This window comes from Suillus fuscotomentosus (genome assembly GCF_016647785.1).
Source record: "Suillus fuscotomentosus strain FC203 chromosome Unknown F5891scaffold_2, whole genome shotgun sequence".
Classification (NCBI taxonomy): Eukaryota; Fungi; Basidiomycota; class Agaricomycetes; order Boletales; family Suillaceae; genus Suillus; species Suillus fuscotomentosus.
The window spans coordinates 1,587,191-1,607,320 of NW_024539514.1; the positions used below are offsets into that span (position 1 = coordinate 1,587,191).

General features: G+C 47.6%; 6 protein-coding genes across 6 annotated transcripts; 4 read left to right on the forward strand and 2 right to left on the reverse strand.

Annotated features, from left to right (window-relative positions):
• Positions 1 to 547: 547 nt before the first annotated feature.
• On the reverse strand, positions 548 to 1,534 carry F5891DRAFT_938848 (uncharacterized protein; the record flags this gene model as incomplete). Its single annotated transcript, XM_041374195.1, has 1 exon — positions 548 to 1,534. The coding sequence occupies one exon, from the start codon at positions 1,532 to 1,534 to the stop codon at positions 548 to 550; it is 987 nt and encodes a 328-aa protein (XP_041233563.1).
• Positions 1,535 to 2,172: 638 nt separating this feature from the next.
• On the forward strand, positions 2,173 to 3,814 carry F5891DRAFT_1135807 (Alg5-prov protein). The gene is made up of 3 exons (XM_041364800.1): positions 2,173 to 2,346; positions 2,555 to 3,106; positions 3,161 to 3,814. Exons 1-3 carry the CDS (start codon positions 2,290 to 2,292, stop codon positions 3,497 to 3,499), a joined length of 948 nt encoding a protein of 315 aa, XP_041233564.1. The 5' UTR covers positions 2,173 to 2,289; the 3' UTR covers positions 3,500 to 3,814.
• A 659-nt stretch (positions 3,815 to 4,473) lies between these two features.
• Positions 4,474 to 5,733, forward strand: F5891DRAFT_974578 (uncharacterized protein; the record flags this gene model as incomplete). Its single annotated transcript, XM_041376466.1, has 7 exons — positions 4,474 to 4,543; positions 4,596 to 4,708; positions 4,759 to 4,920; positions 4,986 to 5,061; positions 5,112 to 5,237; positions 5,295 to 5,479; positions 5,527 to 5,733. The coding sequence occupies 7 exons, from the start codon at positions 4,474 to 4,476 to the stop codon at positions 5,731 to 5,733; spliced, it is 939 nt and encodes a 312-aa protein (XP_041233565.1).
• Positions 5,734 to 6,220: 487 nt separating this feature from the next.
• Positions 6,221 to 10,683, reverse strand: F5891DRAFT_221649 (Tco5, signal transduction HAMP domain histidine kinase). The gene is made up of 21 exons (XM_041370971.1): positions 10,560 to 10,683; positions 9,851 to 10,506; positions 9,697 to 9,801; positions 9,538 to 9,644; positions 9,460 to 9,483; positions 9,345 to 9,410; positions 9,206 to 9,295; positions 9,110 to 9,153; positions 8,998 to 9,059; positions 8,839 to 8,951; positions 8,770 to 8,783; positions 8,696 to 8,722; positions 8,544 to 8,642; positions 8,474 to 8,495; positions 8,142 to 8,423; positions 7,785 to 8,089; positions 7,585 to 7,737; positions 7,358 to 7,525; positions 6,598 to 7,305; positions 6,496 to 6,547; positions 6,221 to 6,443 (listed from the first exon to the last, which is right to left on the reverse strand). The coding sequence occupies exons 2-21, from the start codon at positions 10,439 to 10,441 to the stop codon at positions 6,365 to 6,367; spliced, it is 3,111 nt and encodes a 1,036-aa protein (XP_041233566.1). The 5' UTR covers positions 10,442 to 10,506; positions 10,560 to 10,683; the 3' UTR covers positions 6,221 to 6,364.
• A 451-nt stretch (positions 10,684 to 11,134) lies between these two features.
• On the forward strand, positions 11,135 to 15,069 carry F5891DRAFT_1160949 (uncharacterized protein). The gene is made up of 17 exons (XM_041365244.1): positions 11,135 to 11,346; positions 11,407 to 11,796; positions 11,850 to 11,973; positions 12,036 to 12,332; positions 12,412 to 12,440; positions 12,494 to 12,589; positions 12,638 to 12,709; positions 12,765 to 12,773; positions 12,826 to 12,980; positions 13,034 to 13,200; positions 13,252 to 13,627; positions 13,681 to 13,822; positions 13,878 to 13,966; positions 14,027 to 14,242; positions 14,296 to 14,415; positions 14,469 to 14,609; positions 14,661 to 15,069. The coding sequence occupies exons 1-17, from the start codon at positions 11,298 to 11,300 to the stop codon at positions 14,976 to 14,978; spliced, it is 2,790 nt and encodes a 929-aa protein (XP_041233567.1). The 5' UTR covers positions 11,135 to 11,297; the 3' UTR covers positions 14,979 to 15,069.
• Positions 15,070 to 15,145: 76 nt separating this feature from the next.
• F5891DRAFT_998115 (uncharacterized protein) lies at positions 15,146 to 18,781 on the forward strand. The gene is made up of 12 exons (XM_041378477.1): positions 15,146 to 15,655; positions 15,707 to 15,777; positions 15,837 to 16,340; positions 16,392 to 16,505; positions 16,557 to 16,677; positions 16,728 to 17,259; positions 17,323 to 17,456; positions 17,503 to 17,787; positions 17,849 to 17,982; positions 18,030 to 18,337; positions 18,392 to 18,474; positions 18,530 to 18,781. The coding sequence occupies exons 1-12, from the start codon at positions 15,248 to 15,250 to the stop codon at positions 18,572 to 18,574; spliced, it is 2,739 nt and encodes a 912-aa protein (XP_041233568.1). The 5' UTR covers positions 15,146 to 15,247; the 3' UTR covers positions 18,575 to 18,781.
• Positions 18,782 to 20,130: the final 1,349 nt, after the last annotated feature.

Sequence of the window (20,130 nt, forward strand, 5' to 3'; positions counted from 1 at the left end):
GTTTATCATTGAGTTAAGGGAGAATTCTCCAGTGCTATGATCTACAACGAGGCAAAGTTTGGTTGAGTTAGGTTTTGGTACCACATGTACCGGAGTGCTATACATCCCAGGTACCAGCTCTGGGCCAAAAGGAGGTGAAAAACGACTAAGACGCACTTCTTCATCGACCTGTTCTTGGACGAAAGCTTGGTGCTCTTCATTCTTGAGTGGGCGATGAGAGTTATCCCACATTTCCGGATATCCATCAATAGCAGTGTCTGCGCACAGCCAGAAGCCCTCGCACAGGCCTTCTAGGATAGACTCCACGAATGCGCGGTTTGGGTGATCTTGAAGCAGATTTTGGAATGAGTCGATCTTGATGGGAGTTATGATTTTGAAAAGGTCCAGACGAGAATTCAGAGCATCCAGAGCGACGTCCGAAAAGTCACAAGTTCCAGGAGACGGAAGAGGAGTTGCATACAATGAAGATTTCACTGAGGGACTGAAGGAACACTCATCTAAGAACCATGCCATTCCTCTCAAGTAATGAGGATGTTTTGAAACTATATTAGTTTGAGGGTGTCCGGGATGCGCAGCTCTTTTTGGGGTGCTCAGAACTTCCACACTTTGAGCAGGCATGTCGGTAGTTGCACGAAGAGTCTGACCGATTGCAAGATTTGAAGTTCCATCTCTTGCAGCACTCCAGTCCTCTCTGACGCTTTGATCCTGTCGAGCTTCCTTCCTCATTGACACAACATCCTGAGAGGGAGAAATGGCCCTCGTACAAGTCTGAAAACTGGTCGAAATCGGAGAGCAGCAGATCTCTCCTCCGACTGACTCGCTTTCTGACTGCTTTGTCGAAGGCAATGACACGCGAATGATATTTGCTGACGTTTTGGGCGAACTTTTGATGGATGAAGTTTCCGTAGTCGTCGATCTCATCAATTCGGTGTGGGAATGCAAATCGCATAGCGCAGGCAAAGAGAGAGTATGCGACACTCCAATCTTGTGAGCTCCGTATGGACTTTGCAGGTTCAGCTTCTCCTCCAATTTTGATCTTGACTTTCCCAAGCTTTTCCTCATAATCTTGCTCCGGTTCGTCTGAATACCACCCTGAAAATACGACATCGAAGTTAACAACTCTTCCGTGGATGATGTTATAAAGCTCTGACTCGGGGAATTCTGGGACGAACGCTGACTCAAGCCACTTACGTTTGACCCGCTTGGGATCATGGGCCCAATTCGCGAGGATAGAGTTGGTTTTTCGTAAGGAGGGAGGGAGCTTCTTTGACCTTCTGATGACTGAAGGATTTGTGAGGTTGGAGAGGTCAAGTTTAAAGCCTCGTTGCTTTTTACGCGCCGGTTCGTCAACCTCTGAAGCAGAGTTGGACTCGACAACCTCTGACTCAAAGTTTTCTTCGGAGTCTGAGTTAATTGACTCTTCCGCGCTAATGATACTTTCTCGTGATCTTCCTCCATCTTCCGGAGCTTCTTTCTTGCGCTCGCGATCTTGTTTTCCAGCTTGGATAACTTCCTTTTCAAAGGTGTCGAGCATGCGGTGATAGGGGGTGACGAGCTCGGCGACTGAACGCCCTCCAAACTCATTCTGTTCCACAGACGATGCTCGTTCGAGCATTTCAAGAAAGGCATCTGTCTTGGATATTGATCCTCGTCGGTAACGACCTACAATTCCAAGACAGTCCAAGTTGAAGGTACTTTTGGTTGCAAACGAAGATTGATCTTGAGAAAGCTGCTTAGACGAAGAACTCGGATCACAACTGTCTTGAGTTTGAGAATCGAAATTACGAGGATCCATTCACTGAATAAGATGGAACGAGTAGAACGAGTTCAAATTTAGCAAAATTTTCCTGCTGAACGGCGGTAAAGCAGAAAGGGTGCAGTTCACCTAAAGCGCAGGTGCCCAGATCACAGGAAGAGGGGCTCAAAGCCACGTGAAAACAGCGGTGCGTGGTCCGTGTGCGGACACGATCATAGAATTCATCTTCACAGATTAAACCTGTGAAAACAAAGCTTTACCTCTGATTAAATTTCAAATATTTTCTTCACATTTGGTACGACATAAAAACATCTCCTAAATATCGATAACCCCGATGTGTTTATCGTTTTCAGGTCGTTTGCCTGATGCTGACATCGCGGTCCTTCAGAGTCACGTAATGTTGTGTGACATGATACATTGCGTGACGAACCATCCCATCGTGAGGCACTGTTCTCAAAGTGGCCCTCTGAGAGTCTCGATTGACAAAGTCTCGCTTCAATTCACCGTATGGTTCCTTGAATGAGTCTTTAAAAATGGACCAATCTGTCCTTGGTTATTCGCTAACTGCTCTGGCCATATCGTTACCTTGTGTGAGTGATAATTTCAACGTCAATGTCTGGTCTTTCGTTTTCGTATGATGAGCACCCATTTCATCCTTGTTCTTCGAGCCACGGGCCGTCTCGAGAGACGTTGCGCCGCGGCGAAGACGACAAATTCTGGGTCAGGGAATCATTTCCCTCTTGCCTGACTATTTTCTCCATACCAATCCGCTTTAACATTTTCGCTAATCATCACTAGCTCTATCTAGCTCTCATCTTACTTTCGCCTCCCCCAATAATAACCCGACCCTCAGAAAAGACATACCGCTCACGAAAATCCCTCAAAGACCCTCTCAGCCTTCCATCTCTCGCCGATGCAGCCTCCATTGATCTCAGCGTCATCATTCCCGCGTACAACGAAACATCCCGTCTCCCGTCCATGCTCGAAACGACACTTGATCACCTTGACTCCACTTCCATCCGCCAGACACGTACATACGAGCTCATTATCATCGACGACGGTTCAAAAGATGACACGTCCGCACTTGCCCTAAAACTGGCACAGCAACACCTCAATAGCGATATTCGGGTTGTCACCCTTGAAAAGAACCTTGGCAAGGGCGGTGCGGTACGCCATGGGATGCTACACGCACGCGGAAACAGACTGTTGATGGTGGATGCGGACGGTGCAAGTCGCTTTGAAGACTTGGAACTGCTGTGGAAAAAGATGGACGAACTTGGGCGGGAGAACGAGCCGACGGTGGTCGTCGGCAGTCGAGCGCACCTCGTCAAGACCGAAGCTGTGGTCAAGGTACGCCTTTTTACCGATATGACATGACTGACTTCTTACACCGCTCTCCGTTAGCGCTCTGTGCTCCGCAACATCCTCATGTATGGCTTGCACACTATCCTACGCATAGTGGGCGTGGGGCATATTCGTGACACTCAGTGCGGATTCAAACTATTCTCACGCCGCGCTGCACAGCAGATTTTCCCTGCACAACATCTTGCCACATGGATATTCGACGTTGAGCTACTCCTGCTTGCGAAGCAGCTGGGTATAGCTGTTGCAGAGGTCCCCGTACAATGGCATGAGGTGGCGGGGAGCAAACTGAATGTTGTCAAGGACTCGCTACAAATGCTCAGGGATCTGCTCGTTCTCCGCGCTAACCAGCTCACCGGACGATGGAAAGTATCACCATGATGATATACCACGGCCAAGCCAGTCACGGAAAAGCAGGATTTGTCTATGCGCATGGTGAATGTGCTCTCGCCAGCTCTGCAAAGACAAGTTAGAATATATCATGATTGTACATAGAGTAACATCAATTATTGTAGATGTAGCGTTACATGCGCCATCCTGAGTCAGGTGCGGCCACTTTATAAGCACACTCTGGAAGTTTGGCTGGAATATTAAAGCAGCTCAATGCAATGATTCGGACTTGGTCATAGCGACGAATCCGAACGACAGCGCCGACTCGCAGAACGAGTCTCCAGGTTCCAGGCTTATTGAAATTTGAAGATAAGATATAAAAAGTGTAGCTGATCGTACACCTTCGGCCTTCGGTCCTCGGAACTTCATCGGAACCTTGCGTACAATCGGGTATTACTTCCCACGGATGCTATGACTGTTTGAATCAGCAGACTCTGACCTTTACAGCGGGGTGTCCAATCAAACCAGCAAGCAACCTTTACACGTTATAATCGCCTGAGCGACCGTGACGGAGAGCTACTTCAAAACTACTTGACAGCGGAGCATTAGTGGTGAGATGTAAAGCTCGAGCACTGCCAGAGACACAGCCTGTCTCTAGAGGTACGTCACGGTTTGGCAGTGACTAACTACTTTACACAGGAGTGTCTCTTGTGCGCTTATATGATATCATGCACCATGTCTTATGGTTCGTTCACGTATTAATGTTCACTGTGTGTTAGTTAACATTTTTCTCTGTCTGCAGTTCTTCACTCATGACAATAATTTTTCAAGCATCATCCGCCATCCGCCATCCGCAAATCATCTCCATCTCGCAACAAGACGAGTGCTTTCTCTTCTTTAGGTTAGCATGTTCCAAAAATATACCCTGATGAGCTAGACCGCTGATGACACTAAGGCTCTATAAAGTTGGGCCCTCGTATTGTCCTCGTCTCGTACGTTCCCAAGTCATCCAGGTTGTTCTCGCCATGGTCTCAACAGGCATTCCGCTAGATACCGCTACTATAATTTCAACAGCGCTGGAAGGCATCTTGTTTGGTGAGTACTACGATGAGCATTCGTCCATGCCCGTCAACCTAGGGTTCTTCAGGCTTTTCAGTTCTCATGTTTATGGGCACAATGTGGGCGTCGATCCACTACAAACGTGACGCAAATCGCCCGATCGCTTTGGCGGCAATCCTGCTGTTGATATTAAGCACTGCAGTTAGCCCCTCACCTCTTACACCTGATACCACCTGCTGAATTTGCCCCAGCACTTGATCGTAGACATCATTCGTCTCCAAGATGGATTTGTCAAGTATCGCGACATCTTTCCTGGCGGACCAGTGGCGTTCTTCCAAGACATCAGCCAACCAACATTTGTGACAAAGAACCTGATATACGCCTTGCAAACTATGATTGGCGATGGGGTGGTGGTGTGTTTTATTCTTATCTACCAGCTCACAGCTCTTTGGGCTTAAAAAGCCTTGTATGATAAAAGATTTATCGCTGTTATGTCGTTTGGCAATCCGTTCGGGTAATCATTCTACCAATCATGCTGTGGTGCGGCTCCTCAGGTCAGATCGCTACCGTACTCGGGGAATTGACTGCTGATTTTGTATCGAAGTGGCCGCTTTAATCGCACCCTACTATGCTTCGCAGGCAACTGGCGGAAACGTCTACACTAATCAGACTGGACAATGGATCACGGCGTTGTTTACCTTGACACTTTCAACTAATCTGATAAGTTCAGGTAAGCCTGCTTCCGCATGAACACGATGTCGACAGCTCATAACGACCTGAAATCCAGGATTACTTGTGTATCGCATCTGGACGGTGGAACGTAAAATCTCTCAAAATCGCGCTACGAATGGCACCATGATGCCCATCGTGCACGTGCTTGTAGATGCCGCTATCTTGTACTCTGCAGCCCTGGTGACCATACTAATATGTTTCATCTGCGCGAACAACGCCCAGTATATTATGCTGGACATGGTAATTATAACCGTCACTGCCCGTTATGAGACTGAAACTCGACCTAGATCATGCCAATCATTTCGATTGCCTTCTACATGGTGTTGATTCGCCTTACACCCTGGAAAACTACTCCAAATTTCCTCCCGATGGCTTATAGCGGGGAAATCGAAAGAAGGAGTTCGCAGCGATATTCCATGAAGCCTTCGCAGGTTCATGTATCTGAGTGGACACAGAATGATGGTCTAGAGGAAGAAGTGAAAACTGAAACATAGATTCTACGGAAGCTTGCAATGTATCCGAAGGTGAAGGATAGCAGCTCTAGCTTTTTTTCAGGTTCCAGATGCGGATCGTCTCCAGCCTCACTCAATACTTATTGTATCTCACGCAAATCTTCGTCCCTGAACAAAGCTGCACCTATGTAAACAACATGACTCCTGACAGGTTCGCTGTTTATCGTGCAGTCTCGAAATACAGTTCCAATGTACTTACGATTACAAGCCGTTGCAGACCTTTGTTTCTCGTTGTACGAGTATTGTCTCTAGCAAGCCTTTTCACGGGGTGCCCAGTCACACACCTAGCCCGAACACCTCCGTTGCAAATGATTACTAGTTATTGACGCAGGGAACAAGAATTTATCGACTATTATCATTCAATCAGCAATTGATAACCAGCCGCATCGTCTTTTTGCTTTCAAACTTTCCTTTTCATATCGCCTGGCGGCTAAATAGCGTGTGTGCAGGAGTGAATAATACAGATAGATAACGAGATCTAGCATGGCAAATGTTGTGCGATCCTATACGTGAAAAGTCCAAAATAAAGAACATCGTAAGATTGTTTGCCGTAGATGAGAGTGCTATAAACAAGGAGGACAAATAAGCCCATCGGTATCAAGGTCGTCAAAGTTCATAACTTTTGCCGCCGTTCGTCCGCGATCGTTAACATTTTGACCAGGCTAGATTCAAAGACAGGTTTTGTCAAGATGCTGATAGAAATTTAGTTGGATTGGAACGTGATGAACTAGGAAAGCCACATACTGGTCCGCACCCGCCTCAAAGTATTCTTTCTGGTCATTGATGAGTGCATTACCTGCTTCAGCGTCAGAATACTTGAGGGCGCATTTCAACTGTAGTACTGACCAGTAATTCCAACGACGAAATCGGCCCTATCCATCTCTCGAAGTTTGGAAACCAGATCCAAACCAGACATAACGGGCATCTGATTATCAAGAAAGACGACATCATATGCATAACCATTCTCGGTCCCTTTACCATTATGGACCCTTTCACTATCATGATTGAGGTCGAAGGCCCTGGAATTAGGTCCATCTTCGGTCTTCGAAGTTCCTGGACCGCCAATGATCATCTCCAACGCGATTTCACCATTCTCGGCGGTTGAGACGTCGCATCCTAATCTCGTCAGCATTCGAGACATAACGGTACGAGTAATGCGGTCATCGTCAACGACTAGAACAAGTATAGGCGGATCAAAACCGGCAGTGAACCCTTTGCGGCTCAAGGGCAACGGTAGGGACACCGATAATTGGGAAGCTGGCTGTCGAACTGGCGGGTCTGGGCGAGTTGACATAGATGAGATAGCTGGAAGTGGGGTAGCATCATCGAGACTCTTCAGCGAATCCGCAACGACCGTAGGTGAGCTGTCAACTAAGTATTTTCCCATTCGGGAGAACATGATGCTACCCAGGTTCTCGCCAAACTCATCGACAGGTGGAGTAGGTAACGGAGGACAAAGCTGGGTGCCCGACGAGAGTTCACTGATAGTCCGAGTGAGCCTGTAAGTTTCAGAGCTGTTAACTGTATTTGGTAAATTCAACTGCACCAGACCCCCTAAAATCGGATGTTTGCTTTACACGATGAACAGAGTATGTATAATGCTGACCTTCGTCCAACATGGTCTGCATGATGTTTGTCGAGACTGACTGCGTCGGGGCACTGCTTGTCAGTAGATCCACTGATAGCGGCCCGGCTAGCTCAAAGGTGCGCTGCTTCTCGCGCAGAGTTGACTCCGCGTCTGGTTCATCGACAACTTTGACTCCGACACCCAGCGCTGTTGCAAAACATGTGCATAAACAATTAAAGTCGGGCTGAACAACCTAGACAACTTACGTAGCTCGACCCAAAATGTTGACCCATAACCAACTTTAGAACGCAGGCCTAGCCGACCGCCGCTCAGCCTTACGATCTGGCGGACAAGGGCCAGGCCAAGACCGGTGCCCTTTCCGCCTTGTTGTCTACCTTGCTCCGTCTGATTGAATGCAGCTGAAAAAGTGAGCATCTTGCAACGAATTCACGAGACGATCACTCACAAAACAGCTTGCCCTGGGCCATCTCCCTGGGCGGAATTCCGTGTCCTGTATCGCTAACTTCAATCCGCACAACGATTTGCTTTGGTGGGCCCTTCATTGTTGAAAATTCCACGTCCTGTCCCCCGCTCGTTGTTGGATGTAGTGGATCAGAATCATCAGCGGGGGCGCGGAGAACCTCCTCTATCGTATCTTCGCCTATATCAATTCTTGGTCTTGATGAAGGTTCTGGCGCAGGATGTGCAGGAAATATGAGACGTGTTGAACACATTATTCTGCCTCCCTCAGGGGTAAATTTACAGGCGTTGCTAAAAATGAAACGTTCCAGACAGTCTTGATGACGTATGAATAGATGCAGACCTTGCGAGATTGTTGATGATCTGTCGCAGCCTAGTAGCATCCCCAAGAACGATGCCGTCTTCCTTGTTATTCAGATACTCCTCAGATTCTGCCAAATTATCGCCTGCAGCTTCGAAAGCGGCTTGTCGCGCAACCTTGTCGATGGTCTCGTCAAGAGAAGTTACGAGTTCAAGATTGCGGGCATCTGTTGCCATGCGTAGTGGAATGAACAACGAGCGCATAACAGCATGGAATTTGTAAGGTTTAGACAAGATCTCGAATAGACCGCTATCCATGCGATTGCTAGGAGCGATGTCAGACACGGTTCCTAGAAGCGAGGGAGCTACTCAAGCAAGTCAAGCATGTCGTTGAGAACTGCTGGGCAATTGATTAGGTGCAGAAAATAAACGAAGATGGACTTACCTTTAGACATCATTACCAAGCTACCCCCTAATGCCATGAATTCTATTTCTTGCGCTTTAGATACAGCGCACGACGCCTCCATATTCTGCACGGCAAGCACTAGACGCTCGATCAGGATCAGCACTAGCTACCCTGCACCTGATAACACCTACAAGCTGTGTTCAAGGGCACTCGCACCTGTAAATTTCTAGTGAGTCAGGTAAGGACAAGAAGATACTGTACTTATCATGGAAGACATATCTAATAACAATAGTCAAGTCAGCAAACTATGCGGGCGTGCGAACATAATGCGTACGACGTAAGCCTCCTCTTAGAGTCCGCTTCTTTTCGCTCGTTGATTTGAGCCTTCTGGGTAGCCTTAAATTGGGTTTTGAGTTGCTCTCGGAGAATAAAGAGACGCCGTTCAGACTGTGAAGGTGAGAATAAAAAAGATAGGAACACTTGTTCCACCCACATTCTCATGCATGTAATGCACAAACAAGAGGAATATGTGATACAGGAGAAAATTCAGCATGTCTGGAATTTCTAGTGAGCTAGGGGGATAAGACTGGAAACATTCAACGCACGCTTGGTCCATATTGGCTTAATTGGCAAAATAAGAGTACTTGAGCTATGAGAAATCAGTATAGGCGTCGCAATACATAAACTCGTGCATATCTCACATAACCAGGAAAGTCAGTGCCCCCGCCATAGCAGCGATTCTATTCATCCGCATCCCAAACAGTGCTATAGTTTGTAATGCAGAGGTATAGCTAGAAGCAAGGATAAGTAGTTTTGAGCTCGAAGGCCGGTACCACGCACTAGAATGTTCCGAGGAAATCCTTTGTTCCGCATGTATTATCTGCACTATAATATCCACATACATACCTTTACCCAGTATCAGAGTCTCAGTAGAAGGCATAATGCTAAGGCTCACATTGTCACAATCTCATACAGACACCTCAGGAGAAGTCAAAATCATTGTACTTGCAAGCTACATATATACGACACTCACCATGACCACGTTGAGATCATTAAAAGCAACTGATAAGGTATTCGACAGTCGCGTGGGAAATCGAATATGACCAAGATGAGGAGAGGAATGGTATGCGCAGGTATAAACTATTGCAAATTATGAACATGGCCAATACATGCAAACGACATTTGTACTTACACCCCATATCCATGATTTATCGAGTATGGTGTTGGGCGTGTCAATTGTTGCCGCTCCAATGACCCAGTTGGCAATGAAAAATATGGCCGACCAAATTGCTAACGGCTGAACAAAACGTCAGTTAGGTAGCAGAGAAGTCCAGAAGGCACAGTACCTTTCTAATATACCAACGCTCCTCCTGATATCGTGCTTCCGTCTTTTCGTCATTAAAACGAACAAGAAAAAAATTATGAACTGCTGGCCAAACCTCCCAGCGGAGAAGAACGAGAAATTGACGGAAGAAGCCACCATCATCTGGAAACGCTGTACTTTCATGACCGACACTTGTACCAGCCCTTGCACCGACATTAGCCATGTGGCTATCCCCTGAATTATCCGAAGCGTATTGCGAATGGTCCGGCGAGTTCTTTATATCCTCTGCCCAATCTCGGTCCACGACAATTTCGTCGACTTCGTCAACGTCAGTACTATCTTCTGTTCTTAGCCGAACTTGACCGCTATCGCGAATACTATCCACAAGCGCAGAGGATAAGGACGGGGACTCGGTACCCATGCGCTTCATAAAACATTCCCAATAAACGCATCTTTTCGTGTTTTGGTGGCCTGAATCTGCAGTACTAGTCTGTGTAACAGGAAGTGGTAAGCCCGTGAAGTCCTCGGGCTGACGGGTAAAGAGAACAGACGCCGTGTCGCCCATCTTTGCCTCAACAAGCTGACGTCGAGTACCATCATTAAACTTGGACATCGCTGCAAGACAAGAGGGCGAGCAGCATGTGGAGGGGTGTATATGAGATCTGATGAATGGCCTGCCTGGAAAGTGACTGTAAGATATCCGAGGACACGAAATTGCATCATAAGCTCACTATCTCCCCATAGAATCCGCGTTCAAGGCCCGCTCGGATAGACTCGAGCCTTCTTCTTCTTTGGTGTCATCGTGGAAAGTCAACGTATGTACTGTATCAGTAGACAAGCGCGCGTTAACATTGACAATGCTGCCGCAGTGGGAAATTCACAGTAATCATTTGTTGCGAATGCATCATATAGCTCGCGGAAGGTTCCTGAAAATGGTCAACTACTACGTATGTGTTGCACGCGATGTACAAGCTACATACTTTCTCGGTATTGCGGAAGTCGACAGCTAGCGGGAAGCCTGTCCAGGGCTAGGTACGGCCAGTACGGCATGTGAACTCAAATGGCAACAAATCTCCAGCTCCGACGCAAGAGTGCCACGCTATAAACATGTCCGCGTCGCAACAAACTCAGACATTGGTTTCACTTTGTTCTCGTGAAAGCAATCAAGAAAATATAGGCTGAAAATTAACATGTGTAGTAGTGGGAACCTTGTAAATATTGGTGTTTTGTGTGAGCCGGCGGGAATATTCGCGCCCATCGGAGTTTGATTACTACGCAGGCTTCTGCCTTTCGTGGATCACACCTTCTCCACCTCGTTTCCTTCATTGTACAGCTCATACTATCCACACAACAACACAATAAACAGCCAAGGCGAGTCAATTTTTTTTACGGTATTGAACTTGATTAAGGTCAAAGGATATGTTTTGATCCCCTGCAGATTTTTCTTGCAATCTTTCCAGCAAGCGCTTATGACAGCCCAGGTTACCCTGAAAAGCGGGGAGAAGGTCAAAGTCAACGGTAAAAATCCAACTCCTTTCCATATCTTCCTCTGACATCATTCTGACGTGAATTATGAAGACCATGTATATTGTTCTCCACCATGGTCTGTTCGAGATGGTACCCCATACTCTATAGCCCGTATCATGGAATTCCTGCCACCGGAAGGGGCAGGGAAAGGCAAAGGGAAGGGAAAGGAAATATATACCCGCGTTCGATTGGCTTGGTATTATCGTCCAAGCGACGTCAGTGATCGTCCGGTCGCAGATTCTCGCCTCCTTCTCGCCGCCATATATTCAGAGATCTGCGACATAAACCAACTTCGCTCCCGGTGCCACGTTTTGCATAGGGATAAAATAACCGACCTAGCTGGATGGAAGAAGCGCCCTGACAGATTTTATTTCAATCGTCTTTTTGATCCTTATATCAAGAAGGAGTTTGATGTTATTCAAGCGACTGACGTTCGGAATTGTACGTACAACTTCTCGTTACCTCCGCGGTTTCGAGTCAACATTTTCCTGTAGTGCCCGATCACATCAGACAGGTTTTGACCTCAAGATACGAATATGTGGTAGCTGAGAAAGACGTGGTTCCAGACCTCACCGACACTCTGCGGTTGTGTGCAACCTGCAGTGAATGGTGTGCAAAGTACGTTGTTGATGGAGGAAACATTTTTATTTCATGCATATACACTAACATCATAACATCAGTCCTGACACAGTAGGGTGTGATAGATGCAAGAATTTCTTCCACATGAGCTGCGTACAACCTCCACTTCTGGCAAAGCCATCACGCGGCTACGGCTGGACATGCGCCCCTTGCTCTAAGCGTCATGAAGAGGAGGTGGATAAACATGACGTTCGACATCCGACCCCCGTTACGAAGCCAAAGTCTAATGCGCCTGCTCCACGAGGTAGGGGACGCCCGCGTAAAGACAGGAGCCTTGCGGAAAAGGAAGAAAACGTCGAGATCAAGTACTTTAAAATGTGGCCGTTTCGGTACTTTGGGTAAGTGTATGCACCTGACCGCATCCCTATCTCGATAGGTATTTAAGAGTGAAAGCTGACTGCCCATGTTCCCATGAAGGCAATACACAGTGGCAGAAGATACGCTTGGTAAGTTTGAGTTTGATATAGGATGTGTGGAGCTTAGTACATTTGGACGGTAGATCCTGACGATCTCATCTTCCCTCGATCTGCTACACGCGTTGGCCCCAAATATCAAGCTACTGTTCCAACTACGCTTGATGTACCCTCGCCTTCAGGTAGGTTTATTCTCCTTTTAGCCCGGGACGCTGCTCAAGGCAACTTAGATCCGGAACAGCGGGGCGGAGACTATACCGTCGAAGTTCTGAGCGCGATCAACACCTTGACAGATGAAGAAAGTACGTATTTTTAGCCTTCCCTGGGCTTAGGTAAACAACTTACTTTTTTTCACAGTCGCTGAAAGTAGGTGCCTTATGATCTGGGGGACCATATTTGCTAAAAACACAAATTTCAGTGGAAGCATGGAAGGTGGTGTTGAGCAGAAAACCGGAAAAACTGCACAGTGTCGACTGGCTGACCGAGGCCCTCAGGCGGTTTACTCAGGCACATGTATCGAATCGCGGCTGGTCCACTGTTGATATGAGCCTTATTCCCACCCGTCCAGAGAAGGTAATGTCCCAGACGTGGATTTCTTTAGTGAGAAAATCTGACTGGTTCGATAGTGGAAGAAGGGCGAAACGAGGCATACCGACCGGGAGTGGACCGCAGATGAGGTGACTGCTTTTGAGGACGGCATTTTCCTCTACGGCGCTGAACTTCGGGCTGTACATGACGAAATTGGTACCCGTTCCATGGCTGAGGTCGTGCGGTTTTATGGGCACTGGAAAAAGTAGGCGTGGATTATCTTCCCTGATTTTTCTTATTTTTCTTTCCCATCCAGCTCGAGACTGGAGGAAGAGAATGTACGAATCAGAGCCGCAAGGCTCAAGGCTAAAGATGAGGGCAGAGATGAGTTGCCCTCAGCTACTGCGGCTGTCACCGATCAATTCTCTGATGACGAAGGCTCAATCATGCCTGGATTGTCCAGACACAACAATAGCTGTGGCGCATGCCGTACTCGTGAATCGGAGAATTGGTGGAGGGCCCCCAAGGGCCTTGCTACTGATATTCTCTGTGATACTTGTGGGACGAACTGGCGTAAATATGCAGACCTTAATTTCCGTACAGTCCGTGAGGATGTTCTACCGCCTAGCAAGAAGGGCTCGGATAAACGTGAAGGGACACCCCTAAATGGACCTAGTACGAAGCGAGTGAAGGTAATGGCGGACGCGCCCTGCTACTTCAATTATTTACCTTCGTTTTCTCCAAGACCTCAACATCGGCCTCTGTAAATGCGACACCTCCCCCTAATACTCCAATGGCCCCACAACTGCGTTGCTTGGCATGCCAGAAGAATGGTCCAGTGGGTAAGGTACTGAAGTGTAATCAGTGTCAATTCCGAGTGCATGCAGGTGAGGTCGCTGATCTAATCACGTCATACACCAATTCAACAGCACGAATATACAGCATCATGCGGCGTCCACGTGGAAAAGAGCGCCGTTGACTCGTGGATGTGCGACATTTGCCAGAACGAAGAGACCCTGGAATCATCTATGGTAAATCAACCAAAAAAATTGGTTTGTTATAACCGTATGATAATCACTTGTATTCTCTAGCACACTGACTGTTTGTTGTGTCCACGGCGCAAATCCAAGAAGAAAGTTCAATTCCCCAACGCTGATTCATTCTTACGTGCTTCCAAGCCTACAGAAGGACAAGGATGGGCGCACGTACTGTGTGCTGTCTTTACTCCTGAGATCAGTTTCTCGGATGTGTCGCAACTCCGGCTCGTTGAGGGCATCAGCACGATACCCAAACAGAGATGGGCATCTGTAAGGACGCCATCCATTTCCTCTACCCTTATTTAGTTGACACGATTAAGCAGAAATGTGCTCTATGCGGCGAAACCAGTGGTGCAGTCATCCGATGCAGTGACTGTGTCCGGGAATACCACTCATCTTGTGCTTGGAGGAAAGGTCACCATTTTGGTTTCGAGATCCAGCCGGTACGGTTTTTCGTTTTTTTTTGTCGTTTTGCGTCATAGCATAATTATTGCAGGTACGTCATCCACGCCGGGATGGTATGATTACCACCTTCAAGGGTGAGACTGGCAACATGGTTCCTGTCGTATGTTGCCAGGAACACGAGAACAGCAGGCGGGAACTATATGATGTATGTGAAACGGATGAGACTGGAGAGGTGAGGGATCACAATGTTTCACCTATTAGAATTGCTGAAGCGGTGCGGCAGACTGCTCTGCAAGTTTACTGCCGGATCTATAAACAGGCGCCTGTAACTCAGGCTCATGCTCTGCTTCGGAAGGCTAGGAGACTCGACCAAACCTTGAACATCCGCACGGACGGCGCGTCGTCGGCTGACGTTTCGGCTGAGCCTGCGCTTCAATGTGATATGTGCTCCACACAATACTCCCCTGCATTCTATCCGAGTGGACATTACTCGGGCCGTTGGCGGTGCCACAAATGCCACTTTGAGCACCGAAATGGGGTCGGTGTTGGCCAGTCTCCTGATGATAGTCTTTCCCCCCTTGATGACACAATGGATGGATAGACGCGGGTCTTGTCGAATACTCCATTGTATTTTAAATGAACTTTGTACGGTACTAGTGCACTCGTCGTTCAGAAAAGAACATTAATATTCAGAGTGGCTGCTTGATGTTGAGTTATGTAATCGGGATCAACATTGTCACACGATGTGGGACTAAGTTGTGTTGTTCTGCCAAGTATTTCGCTCCGTCGCCGAGCGGCTCAGTACCTGCCACGCACTGAATCGCTGACTCTACTCGGGGCTACTCGAGGCTACTCTTTTCGTTTTCTTGGATGCCTGGTGTCGTTGTCCTTTCCCCATCACCTAGTCTCGCAGGGTTCGGTCCAGACACTCACAGTACTAATAGAACACACCTGCCTCGACAACTTATCGATCCTACCTTAAATTCTTCAACTATGCACAATGGCTTGTCATCTTTAGGATCTGTCCAGGAGATCAAGGAGCATGCTAAAATTACTGCGGAACGTAGTAAAGGTTTTAGTGCCAAAGCACTCCTTGGGTCGGCCCGTTCCCAGATGCACCAGGCTCAACTCAAGGATACCGCTCGGGACCCAAAGGCAGCTCTGCATGCCTTATACGTCGCAGCTAACCTGATGACGACTTATACGAAGCATTCCAGCTACGCCGCAGACAGGACTAAAGGGAGCCCAAATTACAATGAATTCCTACAGTTCTTCCAGGTTCGCATTATGTCTTCAGTGTAGAGTACCATCCAATGATATCATCCACAGGAATCCAGTGATTCTCTGAACCGCATCAAAAGCCTCGAGGCGGAACTTGATCTCGAGAGATCGACGACAACGTGGGTGCTGCGCCCAACAGATGGTCCCTCGTCTACATTGACTCTTCTTTCTTCCATAGTGTTTCACCTCATCAGGGAGAATTATCCAATATGAAGTCGCTCGCAGATCGGATGAAGATGCTTGGTCAAAATGGACTCGTCGACCCCACGACGAAACGCTATTCGCGGGAAGTTGCTCCTGGGACTCCTCCTCCCTTGTACCTGCCGGATCCAGTCCGCTCTAATCGAACGTCTCCCTCGTTGTCCTCGACTGTTGTCCTCAGTACCTCTTCATCCGCATCAAACTCTACAGCACCTTCACCATATGCATTTGTCCCGCCGTCGTCACTGGGGCCGCCGTCCCCGACGTCTACTGAATCATCAGAGACGGGGTTTGATCGAGTTGTTGATGGAGTCGCTGCAGCCAATGAAGTGGAAAAACCAAGTGCAATCAAGGATCTAGGAGGTATATCAACATTCGAACCAACTTCCCACCCCTGGAATCCTACAACAAATGACGTGCTGTCTGGCATACCCTCATCACCTGAGCGCCGGTTTCCGGAATTGCTAATGGACTCCTCAGGGTGAGTATTCATTCTTCGAACCTGTGTCCAGGACTGATATTTTGGTACTAGGTCAACTTTCGAATCAGCCTTACGCCCCTGGAAACCTTCAATAAATGACGCCCTGTCTGGCATACCTTCATCACCTGAACGCCGGTTTCCGAAATTGCCGAACGATTCCCCAGGGTAAGCTAAACCTTTTCCATCCTGCGTCCAGTATTGATGTTCCGGTACTAGGCTATTGCTTAAGTCCCACGATTCAGATACATTAAGTGACACTCCCGCTTCCATAAGCCGCGCGAATATTCTTACGCATATCCCGTCATCCATATCATACAGTTACAGCCGTCCTGATAGTGTACGTGGCATTTACCCTAATTTGATTACACGTTGCTCATTGTCCCACAGACACCCCGCACACCTCCCGTGATACCCCAATCTCTCGCAAGCGGTTCTGCAGCGGCATTCACACCGATCCAATACCCCTCCTTCTCAACCACAAGTCATTCCTCTGCTTCGAGGTCAGGGGCCACGTCCTTAATCTCTCACCCCCCAGCGATTCCACCGCAAGCGAGCATCAACCACTCTCCGCTTGTCCGGAGGCGAAGCGACTACGTCGAACAAGGTACTGGCAGTGCGTCATTTAGTGCTCGCCTCCCTATCGACTACCCCGATCTACCTCATTCTCACATTATTCGCCCTCCCCCTCCGGTTGCTTCCTCCTCGTTCCAGCGGCATCATTCGCATTCGCAGTCTTATTCCGTTAGCACGCTTAAGGAGCCTCCCAAACCGCCTACAATCCCGTCTAATTATCCTGTGACATATTGGTCTGACATGCAGATTGTCACGGTTGGCCTCAAGAATTTGGGAAATACATGTTACATGAATGCTACAATTCAGTGTCTCAGCGCCACAGTGCCATTTGCGAGATTCTTCACTGGTATGTATGAATGTCAAAATCTACACCCAAATAAAGGACTTATGGGAGATGACTCTGATACAGAAGGCCGGTGGAGGAAGGCTGTCAATGCGGTCAACCCCATGGGAACGAAGGGGAACCTCGCATCGGCGTTCGCAACTATTCTCTACGAAATGTCACATTCCGAGCTTCCGCATCTGATCCCCGCTTCGTTCAGGGTAAGTTTATTGTCTTCATTAGTGCACAACTGACTTCGTCGGCAAGAAATCAATATGCACACATGCTCCTCAATTCTCGGGATCTGACCAGCATGACTCGCAAGAATTCCTCACTTTCTTACTTGATGGTCTCCATGAGGACCTCAACCGTGTCCTTCATAAACCATCCAACGGAACGACGCCTGAACGCGAGGCCGAACTGGAGCGGCTTCCTCAGTCGATTGCCAGTGCACAAGAATGGGAGATTTACCGAATGCGGAACGATTCACTTATTGTAGATTTCTTTCAAGGACAATTTAAGAATCGGTTGGTGTGCTTGACATGTCGTAAGGTGTGTTTGGAATCTTCTTAGACATTCTCAAACACTTGACAATGCTTGCAACATCATGCAGACATCGACGACGTATAATTCCTTCATGTACCTTTCGCTTCCCATGCCTTCCGTAAAAGGCCTGTCCAAGACATCCCTGCAGTCGTGCCTAGACGCTTTTGTTAAAGAAGAAGTACTTTCGGGAACGGAGGCTTGGTATAGTGTCGCGTAATTTTATGGCATTGTTCTCATGTCATTACCAGGCACTGTCCGCATTGCAAAACTTTGCGTAATGCCACCAAACAGCTCTCGTTATCACGCCTTCCACCAATCCTGCTCATTCACCTGAAGCGCTTCTCCCACAAAGGGGTATTCACAGACAAGATTGAGACCGTCGTCGACTTTCCTCTCAAGGGTCTGGATCTGACGAATTACATGCCTCCAGCTCTACCCCCTGGGATGCATAACGGTTCAGCGAATGGTATTGGTGATCCGCGAGTCCAGACGCCACCATACAAATACGATCTATACGGCGTGACGAATCATTTTGGAAATCTAAGCAATGGGCATTGTGAGCTTTTCCGCTGTTGCTATGTTACCTTTTGTCAACAACTCGGGTGTCTAGATACCGCTTTTATCGCTTCTCGTGGAGGATGGGTTTATTGTGACGACAGTCGGGTCATGCCGACTGACGCCAAGGACATTGTGGTAAGCTTCTGATACTATGTAGGGTGATGAGACTCGTACCTGACTATTTTCTCAGGGACGCCCAGCATACGTGTTGTACTACAAGAGAATCGAATCATAGATCAAATCACTATTTAAGATGCTTATTTGGATGTTTATCTCCTGGAGTCAAATCAAACTTATATCACTATACTTGCTGTCATCCCCTGTAGCTCGCCTGTTGACATGACGTTCCTTACTATTTGTTTCTTTTCACAGAATTTTCTTAGTCTACATGTACTCTCACATCAATAATGACATTCACTCTCGGAGCCGTGATAGACTACATCGATATATCGTGGACCGGTCATGGCAGCCACCACGCGCTTCACGTAGTATATACCTGCTGTTCAAGAGGCCTGGTGATAGCTGGTGATCAATAAAGTCGAGAGACGCATCGTAGTAGCAAATAAGTATTGAAGACGATGACGCCGACAAGTCAATATCTCGTTCACGAGTAAATCCAAAAGCACGTACCGTAGGCTCAAGGAACAACGACTGATTCCCTTCTATTAGTCTTCCTACGGGAGAAACCGATCTGCCATGATCCTGTACTCCGAGTCAAACACAAGTTTCATCACACCAAATCCAGCAATACTGGTCCTCGACTTGATTCAGTGGGTGTGTTGGAGGTTGAAACTAAGTCAGGAATGGATCCTGTTGCATACTAGTTTCAAAAAGGACTGACAGGGGCGGATCCATGACGAGTCTATTATGATTGGGGGCCCATCGAGAGGGGGGAGTGACTGGGACGGTCTCGAACCCATTTCTCGATGAGGACGGAATAAGAATGTGCATCACAGAGCTGTAGAGGACAATAGTACTAGCATACGTGATAAGACACGCAGAAAATTGACAATGCTTAGCTTTATCATCGATAACTCATCTGAATCAACATCACTGAAAACCGGATAACCCGGTATGACAATATTTACCTTATAAGGTTGGCGAAATCTGTGTTGTCCTTATATGCCCATGTATTGGCCTACTTATCAAGCATCATTTTCCTGATCCGTGAGCTTGTTTGTCGTTTCGACACATTAATTTAACAGTATGTCGAATTCTAAGCTGGTGGTATAGTTTTTGCATTCATGCGTAAAAATTGCTTAATACTATATAGCAGTGCAGAATGATAGGAAGACGTCGATGCTGTAGGCATACGCTCAACGTATATGGCGCTGATCTATTCAAAAATTCTAGACACAAAACTCACACACACCACTGTGAGTTGCACTCGTCCTCCATGGCTTCGCTACATTTGCTTGTCATTGTCATATTTTCTGATTCAACAATTCATCTCAAGACGCAGTCAGTGCCATCCTTCTTCGCTTCTGAGGTCCTAACATCTCTTACTCGACATTGAGCCGACTTTTCGAACAGGCACTGCCGGTCTGTCAAAAGCTTGAAGGGATGTGGTGCTTGGAATGAGCTGTGACATTTTACTGGAGATTGATGGTGTTGAACGCGGCCGAGGGATTGTGGGTACCTTTCTCTAAGCTGCAGAGGTGCGTGTAATATGTATTGTGCATTTTTATGCTGCTAACTACCTCATTTCCATAGGTACTCAAGACTTAAACTTACCTCTCCCTCATCTCCTTCTCGCCCTCCTCCACTCCTCTCATTCTGGCGCCTTCCGGT

What these genes read in the sequence shown, in the direction of transcription:
- F5891DRAFT_1135807 (XM_041364800.1), top strand. Translation starts at nt 2,290, where the DNA reads ATGGACCAATCTGTCCTTGGTTATTCGCTAACTGCTCTGGCCATATCG. An exon ending in TGGCCATATCGTTACCTTGT is followed by an intron (nt 2,347 to 2,554) that starts GTGAGTGATAAT and finishes AATCATCACTAG; the next exon opens with CTCTATCTAGCTCTCATCTT. An exon ending in AGACCGAAGCTGTGGTCAAG is followed by an intron (nt 3,107 to 3,160) that starts GTACGCCTTTTT and finishes GCTCTCCGTTAG; the next exon opens with CGCTCTGTGCTCCGCAACAT.
- F5891DRAFT_221649 (XM_041370971.1), bottom strand. Translation starts at nt 10,441, where the DNA reads ATGTCCAAGTTTAATGATGGTACTCGACGTCAGCTTGTTGAGGCAAAG. An exon ending in AGCGTTGGTATATTAGAAAG is followed by an intron (nt 9,802 to 9,850) that starts GTACTGTGCCTT and finishes CGTTTTGTTCAG; the next exon opens with CCGTTAGCAATTTGGTCGGC. An exon ending in ATCATCAACAATCTCGCAAG is followed by an intron (nt 8,090 to 8,141) that starts GTCTGCATCTAT and finishes TTTCATTTTTAG; the next exon opens with CAACGCCTGTAAATTTACCC.
- F5891DRAFT_1160949 (XM_041365244.1), top strand. Translation starts at nt 11,298, where the DNA reads ATGACAGCCCAGGTTACCCTGAAAAGCGGGGAGAAGGTCAAAGTCAAC. An exon ending in TGCAGTGAATGGTGTGCAAA is followed by an intron (nt 11,974 to 12,035) that starts GTACGTTGTTGA and finishes TCATAACATCAG; the next exon opens with TCCTGACACAGTAGGGTGTG. An exon ending in CCAAACAGAGATGGGCATCT is followed by an intron (nt 14,243 to 14,295) that starts GTAAGGACGCCA and finishes ACGATTAAGCAG; the next exon opens with AAATGTGCTCTATGCGGCGA.
- F5891DRAFT_998115 (XM_041378477.1), top strand. Translation starts at nt 15,248, where the DNA reads ATGCCTGGTGTCGTTGTCCTTTCCCCATCACCTAGTCTCGCAGGGTTC. An exon ending in AATTCCTACAGTTCTTCCAG is followed by an intron (nt 15,656 to 15,706) that starts GTTCGCATTATG and finishes TATCATCCACAG; the next exon opens with GAATCCAGTGATTCTCTGAA. An exon ending in TTGCCGAACGATTCCCCAGG is followed by an intron (nt 16,506 to 16,556) that starts GTAAGCTAAACC and finishes TTCCGGTACTAG; the next exon opens with GCTATTGCTTAAGTCCCACG.